Genomic DNA, 22,276 nt, shown 5'->3' on the forward strand with positions numbered 1-22,276 from the left:
CTCTGGTTCTGCAGCTCTGATTCTGATCCTTTTTTAAAAAAAAAAAACAACAACAACTGTCCATTGTGTGTCTAACAATGTTAGAATGTTAGAGTGCAATGTTAAATCAGTGCAGTACTATTTTAACATAAAGGGAGAAATGGTATTTTTGAATGTGCCATGCAGTTGTTCTGAACGGCCACTGATAAGGAGTTAAAACAAAATCGTTTATCATGTGCTGTCAGAAATCATCCCAAACACTGCTGTCCAGTCATGAGTCTGTCAAACACAAACCCGTTTCCTTGACAGAAGCCAGAAGTCACTCATGTCAAACCTGAGTCAAATTTAATTTCATGTGGAATGTTAAATGATTTTTTCATATAAATCCTTTCACGAACTATTACTTTGAAAGAGACGCTGTCAAGATCCACGAAACAGACCAAAAATAGCACAGAAAAGACACTAGAGTTCAAATTTAGACAGTGACAGATAGAGAGATTAACAAGCTGCAGCCATGCTTGCTTATCCAGGGTTCTGCTAAGATTCTGCAGTTCTCTGCAAGTGGACCTGCCAATTCTGAAAAGTGGTACTGCTAAACAATATTGCAGCAACAGCACTGCACTCAGTCCTACAGCCAAAGACAAATGGGTCCATAAAACAAAACACAAACAGACCAGACAACAAATTGCACTTATTATCAAAGGATATCTTTCAAAGTGATGAAACTTGTCCTCTATCTAATGATTAAGGTGTTAAATTGCAAAATGGTTTGACAAAGTACTTGTACGGTATCAGCCTCCCCTGTAGTTGTAAAAGTATCAGTGGAATTCACTAAAATGCCAGAGAACAATTTACAGTGTTTCAGTCATGTAATCACAGCAATAATGATTGTATTGCCTCTTTTGAAGTGTGGCAGCTGGGTGAACAGCTGCAGACAGATAGAAGACAGAAAAGTGCCTAATCAATACCAACATGTCTGTTATGCCTCAGGAGATAATTCAGCACCAGTCAGGCATGGAACTGCTGTGCTGGTGCACTTCAGAAAAGCACTCTCCTCTAAATCACTGCACAAAGGAACTCTTTAAATACTTCTTTACGTAGCAATTTTCATTCTAAGTGTCGGGTGTTTGTTTTTTTTTTTACCCATGCATCTATTTAAAACCACATTTATCTGCATTTACCGTCTCATAAAGTCTGCGGTGCAGTCTCCAAATGTGGACGTGGGCCATTTGGGCGACTAGGTACTGTATATTGTGTGTCACACAGCCCATTGGAGCAGTTTTAATTTTAACATATGTTTACTTTAAAGCCTTAATGGGCAGAAATAGACTCTCAAAGGAACCCTCTTGCTACATTGTCTGAGATACTTGTGCTACAAGCTTCTGGTAGTCACAAAGCTGATCTACAAGATTAATGTACAGTTGTTCTGTCTTTGAGTGTAGTCTGCAGGTAATTTTTAACTGTACTTTCTGTATTCTTACCATATGTAAAATTTTGCCTTTTCCTAGCACATATAAGCTTTAAAGAGGGCAGTCAGTTCTGGTTCGAAAGTAGAATGTAAGTATGTAAAATTACATTTCACAATTACATAAATATGTAACCAGTACGCCAACAGTTAGATGTGTAACACAGCATTACATTTTCATTTATGACTGCTAAATGAATACAGAAAAAACATGCATTTGATATTTTCTCCTAAAAGAGTACTTCCTGCCAAAGTGAAAAATGATACAAAGTAAATCAGCAATACAAATCAAGCACTGGTTGGCCCTTTACAACTGTTCAGTGACTGAACAAATGAAACCTGCTAAGTGAAAAACTTCAGTCTCCATTAAATGGCACTGCTGATATTAACTCTGAATCAAATCACTCCCTGTAAGGTGAAAGAATTACAAGCACTGCCAACACCACTGAAAGTAACACCCCAGTCTGCAGCTCTATGCAGCCCTCAGCCACTTTCAGCTCATTATTTTGGTTCACTGGTCCGTCTGGTTGAGGTCCAACGGTTTTCACCAGCCCCTGCATATAAAAGCCAGGGGCAGCTGCCAACTCACAAGCTCACACAAGTTGTGTACTACCTGTGCATTGCAAAATGCCAGAGAACTGAAGCAATGGTTTCTCATGTGTTAAAAACAGGACTAAAGGGTGAATGAAAAGACTTACAGGTGGCAAGAATGAGGACTGAGATGTGTCTGCAGCTATTTGTTTGACAACACTGCAGGCATGACAGCACAAAAAGCTAATACAGAGTCGGGGCGAAACTTTCGAATGGCTTCTACCATGTTCAAGATGAAGGTCACGTGACAGAGGCAGCAAAGCTAGCACTTAAGTTACTGAGCTATTCTTACAGTGCACTGCGCTAGATGAAATGTTAAGGCATCACCAAGTGTTTACAGTTCATTGTGTTTTTAATGTTGTGTTTCCTCTGAGGAAAAATAAACTTTTTGCTGTATTATACGCAGATGACTTTCAGTTCTACTTGCATGAATTCTTACCAGTCATTACATGTAGCATTTGGCATGTTGTAAACCTGCTGCAGTGACCAGTACCAAAATAAAAACTTATTTCTGTTTTTAGAAACTTTGCTCCAGACTGGAACCTCAACAACTATTGGATGTATTGCTATATGAGACAGTCATGGTCTCCTCAGGACAAAACCTTCTGACTTCGATGATCCTGAATAAATGAAAAAACAAATAACTCTAACATTACTCTGTGCAAAGTGAAAGCATGCCACAAACACACACACTGTTCTGCAGAGGCCACTGGTGCTTATTTGCATTTTTTTGCATTTCTGCACCACCGTGAGCTAGATGTGGCACCAATGATTCATACATGCTTTTAATCCAGTAAAACATATGCTAATCATTTGAAAATGCACTACAGCATGAAATGCTACACATAGCAGCAAGGGTAATAGAAGGCTATTTTCCCAAAGAGCCCTTAACCAGAAAGGAAAATTTAGAAATTTAGGAACAACAGCAGAGAGATACTGTTTCTGTGTTTCTTCGAGAAGTTATTATTTAATTAGACAAAATTGGACACTAGGAGCTAAAGGTAGAGATATTTGCAGGTTTAAATGTATAATACATGTTTTAATTTCTGTTCTGTCCCCTGCATGTTAGACATTTTCAGAGAGGACACATTCATTTCCACTGCAGTACTTTTCTCCTAGGGCAGCCTGCTGTGCACTGACAGACACTGTTTTAGACTGAAAATCTGTACAAATTGGCCTGTTATTCTTCTTTCCAGCACAGTGAACTGTGAACTGCTACATCTACGGGATGCTATAATAAATACATTTTTACAAACGTGGCACTAATAATGACAATATATGGAACACTGAGTGAACCTTAACTTCTGGTGATTTCACTCCGGTTTGTTTAAATGTCTGTTAACAATTACTGTGTGATTGACTGTCAGTTTTGTTCTTTAAATTAGTTCTGACGGTGTCATCATAATAATATTTTACACTATGAAATGCCCTACAAACTCCTGACCTTGCTGTGACACCCAGAGTGTTAACTGGTTAATCCCACCTCTCCCTGTGGAAGAAAAAACCCTCAAGGACCTTGACAACAGAGGGGGCAGAGTTTTCTGCTGCTTTGGTAAGAAAATGAAATGTCTTCTGAATACTGATGCTATGCTTTGATGCAAGTAGTTGCCTTTGTTGTTCTCTTGGTGTGAATGACCACTGGCTGGGAAAAGAGTGGCCATATGCGTATAGCCTGATCTCCTACAAACAAATTGCTGGCTCTTTTTTTCATCTTACATATTTATGACTCTTTTAGGATTTTACTGCTTGTCAACTTTCTCAGCATATTTTCTGACTTTGTTGTACTATGTAGAAAATTACCAAGGCTGTTTTTGTCTTTCTTGGGTGACATAATAATATTTTTATCTTTGCTAATGACTTAACGCTCATGTAAAATTTCAGCAGAGGCACTTAAGTTCCTGAACTTGCATCTTTCACTTTAAGCAATGTCCTGTGTTGTTGACAATATTAAATTTGTATTCCCTGATTTAATTATATCACAAAAAAGCTAATCACCTCTTGTATAACTCTAAGGAATATGGACAGATTAGAGATATATATATACATATATTTTTTTTTAACATCATAAAAACATCTTGCCACCAAGCTTGAACATGCACTAGACTTTGTTTTATAGTTCATAGAGATCATTTTCATGCAGTTTTACATAGCAAGAATAATGATAATAACACACCTTGCTGCAGATTTTGAATAATTTTAAATAAAATCATCATCTGAGCTGAACTGAATATCGAAAATAGCAAGTGATGAAAAATTCATGTTCAGATTCTCAGTTGCCAGGTCAGGACCTGTATCTGAAACTCTGGGGACTACAGTGACAATAGATATATACTGTATCTAATAAAATAAAAAATATATATTTTCTGATAAATGTATTTATCAGGGGGGGGGGGCGTTAAACATGGCCTAAGAAATTATTGTATTTATTGTATTTCTGTTGTAACTTATAGAAATACTGTAAATAATTTCATTATGGTGTCAAAATACTAAAACTAAAAAAAGTTATGTAGCTCTCTGAGTTATGGAGCTAAACACACATGTTGAATGATCTGACAGAATTCATTTGTGTTGGTGTTATAAGCTTCAGTGTAGTGACTGGACTGTACTGTAATATGTTCAATCACATTTTTGCATCATCAGGTTTGTTTCCATTTTCACATATCTCAGATCCAAGACAGTTTAGATGTAGATTTTTGTATCTCCCTGATGGACATTTGAAATTAGGTCCAATATAAGGATGACCCTAAACCATTACTAACCCCAAATGCATTACACAATACTGAAATGTGAGTAGCTACTACATTGACAGCATCCATTGGTCTGAACTGGGAGGGCAATATGTGACTAAATTATATCATGTGGCGGTCAGGATGCACTGAGACAGCAGTATGGTTGTCAAGTACGCGTGCTTGAATTAGTAACTTGTAGCTGTGACCTCATTGTACATGGACACACAGTTACTGCAGACAAGTGCCAAATGTAGTTTAAAATTCAGTGGCCTATGCACTTAAACTATGCAGACGACTTCAGTTCCCATGTCACTGTTTGTTTCTGTGTTTATATCAGTTTTTGATTAATATCCAGCCTTTTTTCTGCATTTGAATCCACCAAACATAAACACTCTTTCCTCTTTCTCCACTATACATGGAAACATTGCTGCCGGTTTGATTCACAGACAGAACTAATGACTCATTTTGATGTGGAGACTCACTGGCAGTGTTCCTTTGGGGGCAAAGAGGGGTGGAAGAGGGCAGAGAAGGGCAGATTGGGGTCTCACTCTCACTCCCCCTCTCAGGGTCGAGTGTCCTCAAGGGGGGCTGCAGAGGAGCAGTAATCCACTGAGATGGGAGAGATTGGCTTCCCCTGGGATGGAAATGTAATATGACAGAGCACAATGGAGGAGGAAGGAGAGAGTACTGACTAAATTTCCATACAACAGAGCAGGCAATAGCCTGGGGATTTTATATGGCCTTGAACATGGTGTATTTTGGTTTAATAATCCTACATAAAACACATAACAATTTCTACTTTTGCCTGTCTATTCTGGTCCCTCAATTCCCTTAATAATGTTCAACACTATGTGGGGCCATATTAATAAGAATGACAAAGCACTGATGTTGGCACAGATCACATTTTTATGGGACTTGTAGTGTGAATTATACACCGGGGACAACCTTGTTTTCCTTAATCAACAAATATGGGATCACGTAAGTCACCCTGTGCCTCTCTTTAAAAAAAAAACTGTATCAGATTTGTCTTTAAAACTAATGTTAAGAAAAACAATTCATATCTAGTAATCAGTTCCTTTATTGCCCCAAGAGGATAATTCATTTGGTAGACAAGGATCATGACACACACTGACACCACACACATACAAACACACAGAAAGCAAGCAGATGATTAATGAACATCATCAATGTAACATATCTAACCCCACTGGATAAATGAATAAATAGATAATGAAAAACAAAGCGGCAACCCCCGAGGCTGAAAAATGAAGCCAACAGAGGGGTTCCAAAGACTGCTGTTCTTTGAATGGCCACTTGAGGCTGGCTCCAAAAGTCAGTCAGTCCCCAAAGACTCTCATGTTAAAATGCTCGACCTCACAGCAGAAATAAACATGTTTACAGCCTGGTACAAAACTGGTTTTGGTCTCTGTAACTAATCTCCCACTTCATGACAGCTGTGCGGGGGTGAATTTATTTGCCTATACTATATAACTCACTCGTTTAAACTTTATTAAGGCTTAAGGTTCTTTAGGGTGAGCCGCTTTGAGTGACAGGTGGGTGAGGCTATGCTTGCTGCAAACTGGCACAACCGAGCTCTTGGTTCCATACACCCCCCACCTCTTTGTCCATTTTTGGCCTAATTAGTTAGGCGGAGTCAGTGGAGCAGCCCGCTCTGAGCTTCAAAACCACTCTTCAGAAACCTATGGATGACCTCACAGAGGCTATGTCCACCTGTTTTTGCCATTTATTTTGATTTGCTTGTTTGCTTGGGTCAGAGTATTGACTTTTGGATTGCATTTACTGTGTGCTCCTACTCCATCAAACGCATGACATCAACCCCTAGGTCTTGATTGAGTGTCTTCAAAGACCTTGCTGCTTACATGGCAAATCATAATGTACACTAACAAAAATTCAGTTGTGCTATTGGATACAGTGTCCTTTCTCTCAGCTGCCAAGCATCTTCTATAAATCTCACTACAACAAAAGTCTCCACATTAAAAAGTCATCTCAACATATCAGCATCTGACAACCAAAGCAAATCAGGATTCTTCACTTGAATTTTGTCAAACAAATATTTCCTTAAGTCAGTATACAGAGGGCAATGAAATACAAAGTGAAATTCATCCTCACCAACCCCAAGATCACAAAAAATACAAACAGTGCTCTTCAGAAATACCTTTATATCTGCCAACCTCAAGTGCCAGTTTTCAACTGTGCACACAAAAACCTTTGTATTCTCTGTAAATTTAGATGGTTTGTACAGAGGTCATCTTTAATTTGAATAACATTTCTAAGCTTTGGCTTCTTATAAATTTCCTTTTTTCAATCTTCTTTGTAAATCTTTGATATTTTTTTATTTATATTACACTGCAGATTATTCCTGCAGATGAATTCAGATCTGCAATGGAAAATACTGTCACGACCTTTCAAGACCAAGGATAATTGTGTGCATAATCTCACTTAAAGATCTTTTAGGTCAGTCTTTCCTCTGGCAACTGAACAAGGCCACTCCGCTACCTCACTAGTTGCTATGGTCAAAGTTTTAATGGTGTGGTTCCAGGCATGGTAATGTCAGTCTGTTGGTTTGTTTCTTTTTGACTTTTAATGTTCACTTCTTACTTGTTTTGATTTGTTTCTATTCAAATTAAAAAATGTTGACTCATTTAGCAGAACCTTATAACCAGAAAAAAAATCACTGCCACCAAATGAACACTTGACCACTTCATTAGAGGACCTATAGTATATGTGTGAAAATGCCTGTCTGAGGTTACAGAAATGAGAGCATTTGCTTTGCTTTTTTATTTGATTTAGAAGACAGCTTTGATGATGGAAGAAAAGGGCGGGTTGGGGGGTGCGGAAACACGAAGCAGGTCAGATCAGCGGCTGTGAAACGGTGAGAAAAAGCTTGTTAGTCAAAAACATTACTTCAGGCTCACTCACATCTTGTTAGTGCAGCCGTGTAAATGAGGATGATTGACAGACAACACAGCTGGGAGGCTTTTTAATTCCTGTTATTGGCCAAAAAGAATCATTTTCCTACGGGCAGAATAATCTCACAGAGCTTGGTCTCAAAAAGTGCACATATGAACACAGCAGCTATACACTGAGTACACTGGTGTACAAACAATAATGCATGACAACACTCATACACAAGCATTCAAACCATGCAGCACTGTTCTTTTTTATTTAATTTAACTGTAAAATAAAACTTTTAGTTCTGGGTGGGTTTGATTTACAGTACATTTCCATATATATATATATATATATATATATATATATGCTACGGCAGTGACAATCTAGTGACGATCTAGTGTCACATATAAATGCTTTGTCAGCCACGCATGCAGCCTCAGTTTGGCCACAGCCCCTCCTTGAAGTAGGTTATCAAAAGTAGATTGATTGCAAATTGAATTATGGACCAATCAGATGCCTCCATGATGGTGCTGCATGATGGAATCTGAACGTCTTGCCTAGTTGTGTTGTATAATTCTCTGTATGTTAAGTTTGTAAAGTGTAAAGTTGAGATTCTTTTATATAGCTCAGTCAGTTAGTCAGTTAATCCATTACTCATCTGACAGAAATGTGAATGTCTTTGATTGGTGTCCTGTTTGTCAGACAAAATGCTGACAAAGCAAATATAGGATGAAGTTAGTTTTTTGAAAGTGCATACAGAACAGTTTCTGTATATTTGGGACATTGTGTGTGTATATATATATATATATATATATATATATATATATGTAAGGTTTCCAAGAGTAGAATGGGAGGCAGTGCCTTCAGCTAACAGGCTCCTCTCCTGTGAAACCAGCTCCCAGTCGGGTTTCAGGTGGTAGAGACTCTCTCTACATAAGGCTTCAAACCTTCCTCTTTGATAAAGCTCATAGTTAGTGCTGGCTCTGGTGAGCCCTGAACTTTGCCTTTGTTATGCTACTGTAGGCCAAGGCTGCTGGGGGAACTCCCAAGATGCACTGAGCTCTTCTCCTCTCCTCTCTCTCTCTCTCTCTCTCTCTCTCTCTCTCTCTCTCCATGCATTTCTATCACACTACTGCATGCCATTAACTTAACTCTTTCTCCTGTAGTTTCATTCTCCAGGTATCTGTGACTCTGGAGCATGCAGAGATGATTATCATCATCGTCATGATTATGAGTAATAATAATAATTATCATCATCATCATCATCAGTATTGTTATTACTATTACAACAGTGACAGCTGCCCACTCTGAGTCTGGTTCTGTCATATGTTTCTTCCTGTTAAGAAAAAAATTTCCTCTCCACTGTCTCCAAGTGCTTGCTCGCAGTGGGAACTGTTGGGTTTCTCTCTATATCACTGTAAGGTCTTGACCTTAATTTGGAAAGTGCCTATGTTATGATTTGGCACCAATTATCTATTGTAGTTGAGACCCCATTTCAGTACTAGTGTTGTGTCTGTGTTTGCGAACGTTGGTTTGCAGGGGAAAAGGTGTGTGTTTGAGACAGTAAAAATTGCTCTTGGACTGCAATCCATCTCCCTTCCTATCACATGTTGAAGTGTTGAAACAGGAAGTAGTACCAAGTATTTCATTTAATAATTAGGTGTTTTAAAGGGAATGTCCTGTACATAATAGAGTGGGACTTGGACTGAACAATTCTGTGAATGAACCTTTCGAATGAACTGATTCTCGTGGTTCTGTACACTGAGAAGAAGTGATTTTCCCATCACTGTTCAATATCCCCTCATGTCCAGCAGGTGGAAGAAAAGAGTTGTTTTGATTTATGTTATAACTGAATAGAAAATATAAGATCCTTACACCCACAGTGTCACGCTCTCTGCTGTCTGCTAACTAACGGCTTCATTAGTTTTTTTCTTCCAGACAATATGAGCCTCATGGGGGAATTGCAGCTAATTATTCTGTTTCCACAGTGAATACCACCAGCGACTTTATAACACTGGAATAATATTTGTTTTTCATCATGAAAGTGAACACCCACATTTTTTAATGAGAACAATCCAATCTGATTTCTGATTTTTTCATTGCTTAGTGTTTGCCACTGTGTCATTTCTTTCCATTGTGAGTTGTGATGAGTCTCTTTCTGACGATAAAAGACCTCAAGCAAAATACTTAAATCAGACACTGACTTTAAGTGAAGATGAAACTTTTCATTTTTTAATTTGATTAAGTTGTTGAAATAGCAAATAAACATCCTCTAGCTTTTCTTACTGAGTGTTCAACTCTGAACCAGTACTTCCAGTAACCAGTACAGATCACTAGTACGTCCACATATTTGGAATGAGGAAAAATAAACAGTCTCCCTTTTTCTCCAACTTCACATTCTTAATGTTTACATTGTTCTTCACTTAAGAAATCTATCTCTGTCACCCCCGTTGACCTGGTCAGTTTTATGAAGCATAGCGCACTGCTATTTCTAGTTGAACAAATAGTCTGACCAGCCGCTGTGATTCTCAGGCCTTTTCCTCCCTGCATATAATATTTTATGGCTCCCTGTTGAATTGAGGATATTAATATTCCTCACTGACCTCCTTGTCCGTAATCTCTTTTTACTCTTAATCGTGCCTGTTAAGATGCAGTAAAAAAGTGTGTTTGTTTAGTTTAATTAAGATTAACTTGATATGAACGCGTGTTTGCGCACATCTGAAAGTATGTGGTCACTTTTCATGTGACTTCAGTGCCAGATGTCCATACTTGAATTGCCTGGAGGGGAGTTTTGACGGATGATGACTTTCTCCCAGTTCAGTACAAACCCCTCAACGGCTGAGTGACACAACCTCCAAGTTAACTGTGTTATTGTTTAATCTCCTTAGCCTGCATGATTATTCCAACTTGTTTTAATTGTTAACTTGTTTTCATTTAGGGGCAGAAGGGATGGTTTTAGCTGCTCTGAAAGCTGAGCCACACCTTGTCTGACAGAAACCATTGACACATATTGTCACGTGTCCGCATATTTCCGAAGAGCCCTACATTTTGCTGTGATGGATAAGGGCAAAACTTTTCTTTCCATTTTACATGTCTTGATTATAGAGTCTTACAACATTAAAACAATATGTCACACTTTTTAGGGCTACAGCTTAAAATGGTCCCATTAAAAAACACTCATAGCAAGGTCTGTGAATTTTCCCGAGTTGGGACTCAAGTGCTGGGAAGATACTTTAATGTTGTGGTTATAAAAATACTCCAGCACCATAAATGAAGTTCCCTTTGTCTCCACTGCATGAGGCAGAAGTTTCTGTCAAAACTGAAACTGTCTGCATGACTGAACTGACCTTTCTAAGTGATGAGGAAAGGTGCCTGATCTTCTTCTAAATGTTCACCTGATACTGTATCCCACACTGTGTGACAGGTTGGTGTTTTAGTTACATATCACTAATGGGAGACAAAGCTGTTGTTGAAACAGAAATAATCTGGGGGATGTAAATGTGCAAAGATTGGAAATGGAGGACAGTTTTTCTACGGGTAAACTGCTAAATGGAAAAGCCAAAGAGAGTACTCATAAAAAAGTAATGACTTTTTGAGTTCAACAACACAATGGCTACTGTGATCTCGGGTACCTTATTAGAGACCCAATGGCTAGCAAGACTAGTTTGACATTATGAAGCACTGATAGAGATAATGCGAATGCTTTTCAGAGGACACTGCATGATATTAGTCAGGCTGGCAGTGTGGGATGATGATGTCCATCTGTCAGTTCACCACTTTGGTCCCGACTGAAATATCTCAACAAGTATTGGCTGGATTATCATTTAACTTTGCACTGATATCGGTGTGCCTCTCACGGTGAATTGTATTTTGATGATCGTCTGACTTTTCATCTAGGACAATCATTAGATCCAAATTCTATTTTGTCCAATACTTTGGTCGATGAACAATTTTTTAAAATGATAATAAACAAATGTTAGCATGAAACAAGTTTAATTACTCCTGCTAAACATCAGCATCAACAGAAACTAATGACAACATCCTCAGTTATAACACATGTAAATTCATGCTGTGTTTTAATTGGAGACACTTAAAACATGGCTCATCTTGTCCTACATTCACCTACACTAACTGTGTACTTACTGTACATTACATAAGCAAAATATAGAGGCTACAAAAACATCACAATACAAGGACAGGAGGTGTGGATGCAACATTTGGTGATTATTAAATATCCCCATGTCTTATTCTAATGAGATACATTGATGTGATATATTATCCAACATGAAAACACCCTGAAGTTGTGAGTTGTGCGTGGAGATATGGGCTGAAATAAATTGTTAGATAAATACATTGTTGAAATAAAGTCAAAACAACAGTAAAAACATTCATGTGCAGTCGGTGAGTGAATGCACTAGAGGGAGTGAGAAGTGCATATGCTGGGGGCATGAGTCTGTCTACACATCTGTGAGATCAGAGACGGGAGGAACCGAGGGAGGAGAGAAAGAGAAAGACTGTGAGAGAGAGAGAGAGAGAGAGAGAGAGAGAGAGAGAAGTAAGTTTAGACATAAGAAGGCTCAAGGAACCAGAGGAAGACATTCATGATCTGGGGAGAAGGTTGGGATCTTATGTACATTTAAGACAAACCATGTGAGGTGAGTCAACACACTTTGGACATTTTAATTTTTTTTACATTTTTATGTGGAGAAATAAGACTGAGCATTAAGCAAGCACACACTCCATTACATTTTAAACTTCCCAGTAACTAAGACGAAGATTCAAGCTGAACCTGATGTTTGGTGTTGACACCCAGACATGTATATTAGTGTAGGCCTATGTATGTGTTTCTTAGTGATTCATTTATGTTTCATTGGTTACACATTCACAGGATGTAAGCAAGCATGTAGGTCGGTGGTTTAGTCCTGACCGAGTAGCAGTACGCTCACAATCCAGGCCATAAGACAAATATGTGCTTTGTATTTCTCAAAGTTATCAGGACGTTTTTGTACATTTGAGTTTGTGATAGCAGTAATTGTTCTGCTCATTAGTCTCTTATCAGAAGGTTATAGCCCGAGTGAGGGTGCCAGGACTTCATGTTAGATATAGTTTGTAATGTTGAAGGGTCACTTTGTCACCCAGTTTAAACCACTTTGATCCTTTCAGAGGTGCAGAGCAGCATGCAGGGCCAGTACAGTTACATGTATATTAAAGAATTTTACAATTGTGTATTACCAAATTCAGATCCAATTCAGATTTTGTCTTTTCCTACTTTTGGCTGAGGAAAGTGCAAGAAGCTCAGTACAAGAGGACCATGCAGTGATACTGTACGCAAATCCTGTAACTACTCCTTGGATGTCACATACTTCTCATAAAAGTGGTTTCACTTTTCACATGTTGTCTAGTTATTGATCTATTTTGTTTACCCATCTTCAGTCTATCTGGGCCGGATGTTTTTCCACACTGTTATCTCACATTGTTAACTCATCTATCTCACCAGCTAAACCCAATTTGCTCCTTGATGCCGGGGATTTTTAGGCTCATATTCTCTGACTGTTGTTAGCTGACACACTTGTATGATATTGACACCAGCTAAACAGAAACATGATGCCATATTATTACATTAGATAATGTATTATGTGGAGCAGATGCACATGTGATGATACTGATCTATTACTCACAATTGGTAATTACCACACCCATCTTTAAAGTGGCTCTTCAGACTTACATTAAGTAGCAAAATAAGGCTTGAGATATGCTGTACATTGCTAAAGCACGCATTCATGCACATAGTGTTGGTACAGAATGTGGCCATAGTTTTCATTTAGCTCTCAGTGCAGTTGCTGTGTTGCTGCTATATATGTACAGCAGGCACATTTACAGTGTACCAGCCTTTCACATCACATGGATCATATGACAGACTGTTTTAATCAGTGGTTTTATTTCACACCAGTCCTCTGTTGTTGTGAACATTACACAAAAAATTACCATAATTTTTTAAATGAGAATATACATTTTCTTCTCACGTAAAGAAAATTAGATTTTTTTTTCTCCCTCTTAGACTGTCTGGAAACGAAGCAAATTAATTATGCAATGTGCAAGTGTAAAATGATCTCAGGCTATCATCATGGTCCTATAGTGTTGTGTTTCACCTGTTACATTAGTCTTGTTGCACGCCAGCGACAGGGCAAAATGAAAGTGGAGACATTGGATGATTTGCTTTCATTGAATTTTGTATTGAGTAATTTCTGACTCCTCAGGCCTGACTCCGAGGCCTGACTGTTGTAGCACCAAATGAGGGCAGCAGGCTGAGTGGGAACACAGCTCAATCTAAACTCTGAACAAACAAAGTCACCATGGAAACAAGAGGTGGTTATTCCTGCGGGGGGAATCTATTGACATTATTAAAAACATTAAAACCTTTTTAAAACCCTTCTGTGAATGGCCAGTTACTGCAAACAACGGTTAGTTTGATCAGTTAACTTACAGCCCTAGGATACACAAGGCAACATCTTCATTTGAGATGATGAGCTATTATAAACTACTGAATAAGTTTCTATATCATTATTATTATTATTATTATCATCATCATCATCATCATCATCATCATTATTATTATTATTATTATTATTATTATTATATAGGTCACATAAAACATAAGGGATATGTAGAAATACATACAGCTCAACTTTACATGACTTGCACTGGTGTCTTTTAGTATGAACTTGTGTGTATTGAACTCTGAAAGTGGCTTTTATGGATGCATTAACATTTTATTAGTCAAACTGTGTTTGCTCAGGAAATTAGCTGTAGAGCATGCTTGCAGTAGTTGTGATAACAAAAGTAAAGTTGAGGTTCTTTTGAAATTATACTTCACCAAAGTTATTGTTATGAAAGGCTTATTTAAACACCGGCATTGTTTTAAACATTGTAATTCTATTTCCGCTGCCGTTATCATTTTTACTGTAAACAATTAGTATTATTATATTTGTCGTGACAGTGTAGATGATATTATATGGGGAAAACCCTGAATATGACACAGTTATTGTCAGAAAACAAAAGACAGGTGGCTCCTGTTGGATCTTGGTCATTGCTGCTTCCTTTTTTTTTCCTGCTTTTTGTCATTACTACTCTCTCTGCCTGAATTAGCAGGACTGTTTGTTCTAGGTGTCATAAATATTTGAATATTGCTTGTGTGGCACTGTGTTTTCACGTTTGCATAGAGAGGTTAGTTACAGTCTGATCCAAGCCAGATGGGTGTCAATAGCTGTATAAGAGATAAAACAAAACAAATTCTTTGCCAGGAGAAAAAAACAGCTGCACAAGTGTGACATCTTCCATATGACGTTATTTGTCTTAACTTAATGTTGTAATGTAACTCCCCCTCATCCACAAACAGGTCAGAGGGGTCAACTGTGTATCAACAAGCATCAGTAGTAATCATGTGATCATTTGACTTAAATTAGATATTTTATTTGGATTTTACAGATTGAAGATGCTAACACACAGAAAATCATAATTATAAAATGAAATGACTGGCACTTGATTGCATATGGTTTAAAGCCATAGGTGGTTGTATCCTGATTTGAGAGAGCATGTAACATTAATATAATAGTATGCTATAGTAAAGTAAAAAAAAACCCACCTTTGTCAATCTATTTAATGTAACCTCTTAAATACAGTTCTATTAATGTCAGTATCAGTCTGCTGTTATAAAGCTCATCTCTGCTTTAGAACCTTAATTAGAGGATTTACCATCTGTTTTTTTATGGGAGGACATGTGTACATGGTAATCCCATGATAAAGAAGCACACAGTAAATTAAAAACAACACTGTCAAACATACAGTACGTATACACCATCAAACAGCAGTCTCACACAGTTAGAGCTAGACCACAAGCACTAGCTCCACTTGCTTATAAGACACTAGAAACACAGCATCAGAGTTGTGCCCGTTTTTAGGCATCTAATTTAAATTTGCAAAATGTATTTAAAGAATGATGAAGCTGACGGGCTGATGCAGGTGCAACACATGGAACATGAAACATACATTTTAGATTCACATCACTGAATTATATTAGCACTTGAATTGGTTTAGCTTGTTTATTATTACATTTCCGTTCATCATTATCAAGGCAGGGCAGCTGGGGCATTGAGAGAGAAGAAAAACAAAGAAGTTTGTTGATCCAGGTAGATCATATTAAAATCATTCATTTATAATTAATGACAGTCATGGATGCAAACCCATCAGTGAAGCTATTTTTGTTTTTGTTTTTTTTTGTTTTTTGGATGCTGAAAGTAGCCCAATTACATGTCGTTTTTAAAGAAGGTATGTGGCTGTTTTAGACTCATGAGTGTTGTTGAACCATCCTGCGCTTAAAAAGCTTGGATTTGTTTACTTTACTCCTTAGACTGTGACCAAATGTTTTATGATTGTTTTTAAGATCCTGTCTTGTATTCGCCAGACAGTGATGCACAATATAGCGCAGCCCACGCTTTAACCGAATGGTTTCTGACTGTAGTAAATCTCGTCTCTACAGGGACCAGCTCTCCAACCTCAACCTGTGTTTATACAAAGGAAAGCTCACTCTCTTAACCTCTCTCTGTGTTGTAGATCTTCCAGGTCTATTACTAGTTTCACAGATATGCGTAGCTCAAGACCAGTTATGGCCAAAATCCTTCAAGAAAGTTGATTAATGTGATGTAGAGTCTGTATAATTACAGCAAAAAGTCCTGGAAATAAATGAACTGTGCCACATGAAAAACAGGCGAATGCTGATGCACCGTGACATAGATTACAATGGAGAGTAGTAAAGAGTAGTAGTTTTAGCATATAACAGGATTACATGTTTTATACTATATGGAAAAGATAGACTGCTGGTTGTCGAAAACAAACTAAGTGCGAGAACATCACTGTTGCATTGAGGAAGCAGAGGAAGGAGGATTGTTATGTTTAACTTGTGGGCGTATAAGAACTTTATGGAGCTAAGACAGGTCAGATAGTATGTACGTAGGAGAGAGGAACGTGACGTGTGCTGTGTAACTGCTGACATGAGTATAAATTCTACACAACACTTGTGAGTTTTGTTGTTGTCTCAGCTTACCTCTACAGGTTTAATTGTGTGTCAATAGTCTCTGGTTGTCGGGGCATGTGTATGTTCAGCTGTGAATGTACTGTAGGCTGTTGTTTACTGTACTGCAAATGTCGCTGCTTTAAATAACACAACATAGGGAGAGAACAATTTTGCCTATTTTTTATATTGACTGCAAAATCAGGTGTATATTTCCTTGTAGAACTGTGTATCAGAAATGTATGTCCTCAAGCCTACTGCATAGTTCCTCTGTAAGTCATATTCTCTGTGGCCATTTTTGGTCATTTGACCTTTGACGGGCAGCTACATTGAAACTATTCATTAAATGGCAGAAGGGTAAACTAAACTGCTTTACTTTTGAAATACATGGGTGTCATTTATATGGTGAAAATATGGTGATTTTTTTTTCCAAATATTGACAATTTACCTTCGCACACAGGAGCTGTGGAGAGGATTTGTCTGATGGGAAAGTGAACCGGCAGTTGCTGAGGAAGTTTGGAGATAAGTTTCTACTGAGATACAAACAGCAGCACTGTTTCAGTGCCTGAAGAGGAGGGCACCATGATCTCCACAGCTCTCCGCTGGCTGGTCTTGGTGTTGTTTATCATTCTGACCATTGGTGGGAACGTGCTGGTATGTTTGGCTGTGGGGCTCAGCCGTCGACTGTGGCGCACTGCTAATTGCTTTGTGGTGTCGCTGGCAGTGACAGATCTCCTGCTAGGCCTGCTGGTGCTGCCCTTGTCTGCCACTGTGGAGCTGCGCAGCGGGAAATGGCCCCTCGGAGGAGCCCTGTGTAACATCTACATCTCGCTGGATGTCATGCTGTGTACATCCTCCATCCTGACCCTGCTGGCAATCAGTGTGGACCGATACCTGGCCATTTCAGCTCCCCTTATCTACTCCCGGAGAGTAACCCCTGTGAGGGTGACACTGGCCTTGATCACCATCTGGGCCTTGTCACTGGCTCTCTCCTTTGTTTCCATCCACCTGGGCTGGAACACGGTGGATTACAGAGTGCAGCACTTGGACTGGGGCATGGGGGATGAGGACAAAGAGGGGCGCTACTGCCAGTTTGAATGGAATAACAACTACGTCCTTATTTATGTCTTTGGCTCATTTTACCTGCCTCTGCTGCTTATGTGTGGGATGTATCTTTGCATATTCAGAGTGGCACGAGAACAGGTGGGTGTTTATTATCATTTTGCAAAATGTGCTATGTGAGTGCTATGCATTTTAGTGGAAACAAACATTAGCAACACAGTAAAATATTCAAATTAAAATATGATTCACAAAGCCATAGTTGCTATTTTAAATCCTTTATCATCAGATCAGTGAGGGAGCTCATCCCATTTTCTGTACCCTCTGGTTCTCAAACCTTTTCTCATCCAATCTTTTCAGGTGCGGCGTATTCGTGCTGCCACACCATCATTTGCACGCATAGCATCAACTGCTGCCATAGCACAAGAGCACAAAGCCACAATGACCCTAGCAGCTGTACTGGGGGCCTTTGTCATCTGCTGGTTCCCCTACTTTACTTACTTCACCTGCATGGGAATAAAGGAAAAGACGAACCCCCCTAATACACTTCACTCTGTTGTCCTATGGCTGGGCTATTTTAACTCAGCCCTGAACCCCATCCTGTATCCAGCCTTCAACAGGGATTTCCGCAGGGCCTACGGAGAGCTGCTTCACTGTACAGGATCTTCTCGCAGAAAACCAATGTTTACTCGTGTGTCTTTGCATAAAAGATGGACCTTTGCCAACGGACAAAGGGCTTCCCAGCACTCTGACAAACATACAGAAAAGGTTAAGACAGAAACAGAGGGAAAGAGCCTCACTGTGCATGAGAGAAATGGCGTCCCTGATGAGCCAAGGTGAAATGCTGTGGATATGCTGGACTTGTAGACTTGCAGCAAAGCATCGCTCCACCACTCACAGTACCAGATTAGCTAACCATTTACAGTATCAGTTAGATGTTTTGTGTATATTGCCAAAGATTGCACCATTTATGTAAAACTCAAGACAGAACATCATGGTTGTTAAACACATTTTATGTTAGTGTACTGGATAGATTAAGCAAAATAAAATCCACGTGCTTAAAAATAATAGGTGCCCATTATTTTTCTGATTATTTTACACAGTGGATGAAACTCGCAGTGCTGACATGTCTGTTCAGTAGACGGTCTAAAAAGCATGCAACAGTGAAAATCAAGGCAGAGAGAGCAGAGCTGGAGCGCAGTGAATAGATGACTCAGTAGGTTTCCCAGCATGCTGCAGGCACACACATGTGGTTAAAAGTTTGCAAATTGTTTATTTTCTCTCGCCTCGACCCTGCCAGTGAAAGTGAATAAGTGTCCAGCAAGTTGAACTGATATGTACAATATGTGTATGTTTGACTTGATCCAAACAGGATGACCTGAATGGCTTCCTGGATGTTTCAACAGATTAACTAGATAAAGCACCTGTTTTAAAAAGTGCTTTTTTTTTAAAATATTTATGCATTCAATGTATGCAAAGTATGCATCCAACCCTCCAAGTGAACACAAGTCGCACTGATGGTTCATAGTAAATCTGCGCCATACACATCTGAGTAGTTAAGACTTCTTCTAATGCACATGCATCATATCAAATAAATAAATGCAAATCTCTTCATTATCTTGATGCACATGTCACCAGATTCATTGTCCTGCATGTTATTCAGCAGCTGAAACATCGTCAAACTACAACCCACTGCTGAAATAATAGGGGAATAAACACTGGTAACACAAACATAAAGCCTGAGCACACACACAGAAACATACACTCTAGATTAAACAAAAAAACGAGAGCACCAGAAATTCAATTACTTTGAACTGATTTTACAAATGAATGAATAAATTCAGTCATTTCATTTATAAAGCAGAATAATTAAATATTTTATTTATTTAAAAGTGTATTTATTATCACTTTTTGTCACTTACATGTACTTTTTAGTTAAATTAAATCTTTTGTATGTATTTATAATTCAATGAAATGTAATTAATTGATAAATGATTTGATACAGACATTTTATATGACAGTTAAGAGTTTCACTCTTTCTTTATTTATTACTTTTTTGACATTCAGCATCAATCACAATTTTGCATATATTTCAGACTTCAAACTATATGCCACATACTCATGTTTGTCACAAATCTCAGCAAAAGTATAGAAAAGGTGGGGGAAAATATAGAAAACAAAATTATTGATTTGTGAAAGTAACATCAGGCCTATAAGGTGCTACGTGGTTAATCCATATTTCCCACTTTGCTGTACATTGTTCCAATTTATGGTGCTGTTATCTCCATTTTATAAATGTCTGTTGCAATTTCCGCTCATGCATTTAAAGCTGGGCTCTCCTATGATAACCATTTCCTGGTAAGATTCTTTTTACCAGGCATTCATTAAATAATAAATGTATTTCTTTTCAATCATTCATGAGGCATAACTCCAAAATATATAGTCTTAATTTCACATTTCAAATGTCTCTTAGGGCATTATTCATCCCTCTCCTATAGTCTCTGATGACAAGGTAGTCCCAGAGAATATGGTTGTGGTTTGCATTTTCAGGAAGGTTATTATCCAGTGTACTAAAATACCTTATCAGGTTTTTCCAACCCAACTCCCTTCATTTCCATGAGCTGATACCCTTCTATTGATACCTTTATATTGTTGTCCATCCCCCGACCCTCCCTCATGTAATCATCCCCCCTTCCTTCTCCCATTTTGATTTAATGTATGAAGTCGAATGTGTTTTAAGATTTGACAGACCCTTATATATGCATGATACAATTCTGCTACCAGTATCTGATCAGTTACAGGACTGCCACTCTTGAAATGACACTTATGTAAATGGTGAGGCATAGATGGAAGTAGTGCTCAAGCAATGGCACTGTCAAGGCAGGGGAAGTTGGGTGTGATTCTAATTAAAGATTTATGTGAGCCTCAGTGCTGCTGATGGTAGCTGAAGGAGGTTGAATTGATTTGGGATGAACTGATAACTTGTCTCAACCCTGTAGAAGAGAGGATACTGCTGAGGAGGAGACATTATCGTTATAAGGTCTGGAACTGGTGATCGACCCAGCAGCTGCACAGTGACATATGCAGGGCCATCAATAGATAATGTTAAATGCAGCCGAGTCATCTGAACTGTGCAGGATGAATTTGTAATGCTGGTCCTCGTCATGTTCAGTACAGAGTTCAGAGCTAAAGTGGTGCATCTGCAGCCATATGGAGGTTAAACAACTGCCTCTGTAAAACTTACTGGAGTCCACCAGAGGAGCCTCTCTCAGTGGTTTTATACACATACATGAAGTCTGACCTTGAAATCAGTTTGAGTGATGAAGGTTTGCAATGTTTTTCACATCTTTTCTGTTTGAATGCACATGCAATGGTCAATTATAGAAGAATGTTCCCTCTAAGAAAATACAAAATAAAATGAAAGTTAAAATGTCATTGCTTGGTTGCCAAAAAAGGAAAAGTAAAATAGTTTGTTTGTCTTTAAGATATCTACATGCATATTGTGTATCAAAACCAAAATCAGGTTATTAAGTATGTATAGATAATATAAACATCTGTGACACAAGTTCTGGTTAAAATGGCAAGTCCCATTCATAAAAAGGTACTTAAAACCTTATCAGCCTGAGTCTGTGTGTCTGTAAATGTTTGATGATACATGGTGTACTGGTGTGCTGCAGCTGAAGCTGGACTGACCCCAGAATAATAAAGAAGATGAGGAATAATGTAAAAAACAAAGAAAAAAAGATTTACTCGTGATTATCACTAACCCAAGATGTCAAGACAGAATTGTCTTTAATTGTGGTTCTACATAATGGGACAGAAAATGTGCTTTTGAATTATATTATGAATTATGAATAAACAGACAGAGGCATACAGATCCACAATGTGGCCATGGAGTGTGCGTCATCACATGTTTTATAAGTGTGATAATCTAATATTGCACTTGTCTCATTGTGTATTTAAGGTCAGGGGACCGAGCTATATTCCGTCATCTCAGAGGCTGAGTCGTTTTCATTGTGGTATCTTGGTTTACTCTTGCATTATCATTTCCTGTGTCACATTTCTATAATAGAAAAATAAATAAAATCCAACCTGCTGTACGAAGACCACCACTTTTACGTCAGTGTCAATGATTGTATTATTATTGCGTAGGTGAGTGTTTGCAGTGTTAACAATTTATTTGTGTTAATGGAGCACAGAAATTCCATCCAGACGTAGGTACAGTGTTTACAGAGTATAGTCATTTCTGTATCACTGCAAAGAGAGTTTGCTTTTCAGCAGTATTTGAGATGAACTGAAGGGTTGAAACTATGAGAAAACAAAGCAGGACAAACTGTAATCAGATATATTGTCTGCTGTGTGCCCATAGGTAATAAATTTTACCAAGACCCATGTAACACACTGAAACAAAACAGAACAGCCCTGCTTTTGTCATACTTCAGTTCGTAAACAGATGCATATGTTAAGTGCTTA

At 38.3% G+C, this 22,276-nt stretch overlaps 1 protein-coding gene across 1 annotated transcript; it reads left to right on the top strand.

The window, feature by feature from the left end:
• Positions 1-12,232: 12,232 nt before the first annotated feature.
• Positions 12,233-21,883, top strand: hrh2b (histamine receptor H2b). The gene is made up of 3 exons (XM_071461529.1): positions 12,233-12,332; positions 17,205-17,947; positions 18,164-21,883. Exons 2-3 carry the CDS (start codon positions 17,327-17,329, stop codon positions 18,641-18,643), a joined length of 1,101 nt encoding a protein of 366 aa, XP_071317630.1. The 5' UTR covers positions 12,233-12,332; positions 17,205-17,326; the 3' UTR covers positions 18,644-21,883.
• The last annotated feature ends 393 nt before the right edge of the window (positions 21,884-22,276 follow it).

This window comes from Trachinotus anak, unplaced genomic scaffold (genome assembly GCF_046630095.1).
Source record: "Trachinotus anak isolate AG129_WGS33_773 ecotype Australia unplaced genomic scaffold, CSIRO_AGI_Tana_v1 ptg000024l, whole genome shotgun sequence".
NCBI classification, from domain to species: Eukaryota; Metazoa; Chordata; class Actinopteri; order Carangiformes; family Carangidae; genus Trachinotus; species Trachinotus anak.

Coding starts and splice junctions, on each gene's coding strand:
- hrh2b (XM_071461529.1), top strand. CDS start 17,327: ATGATCTCCACAGCTCTCCGCTGGCTGGTCTTGGTGTTGTTTATCATT. Junction 17,948..18,163: donor TCAGAGTGGCACGAGAACAG/GTGGGTGTTTAT, acceptor CAATCTTTTCAG/GTGCGGCGTATTCGTGCTGC.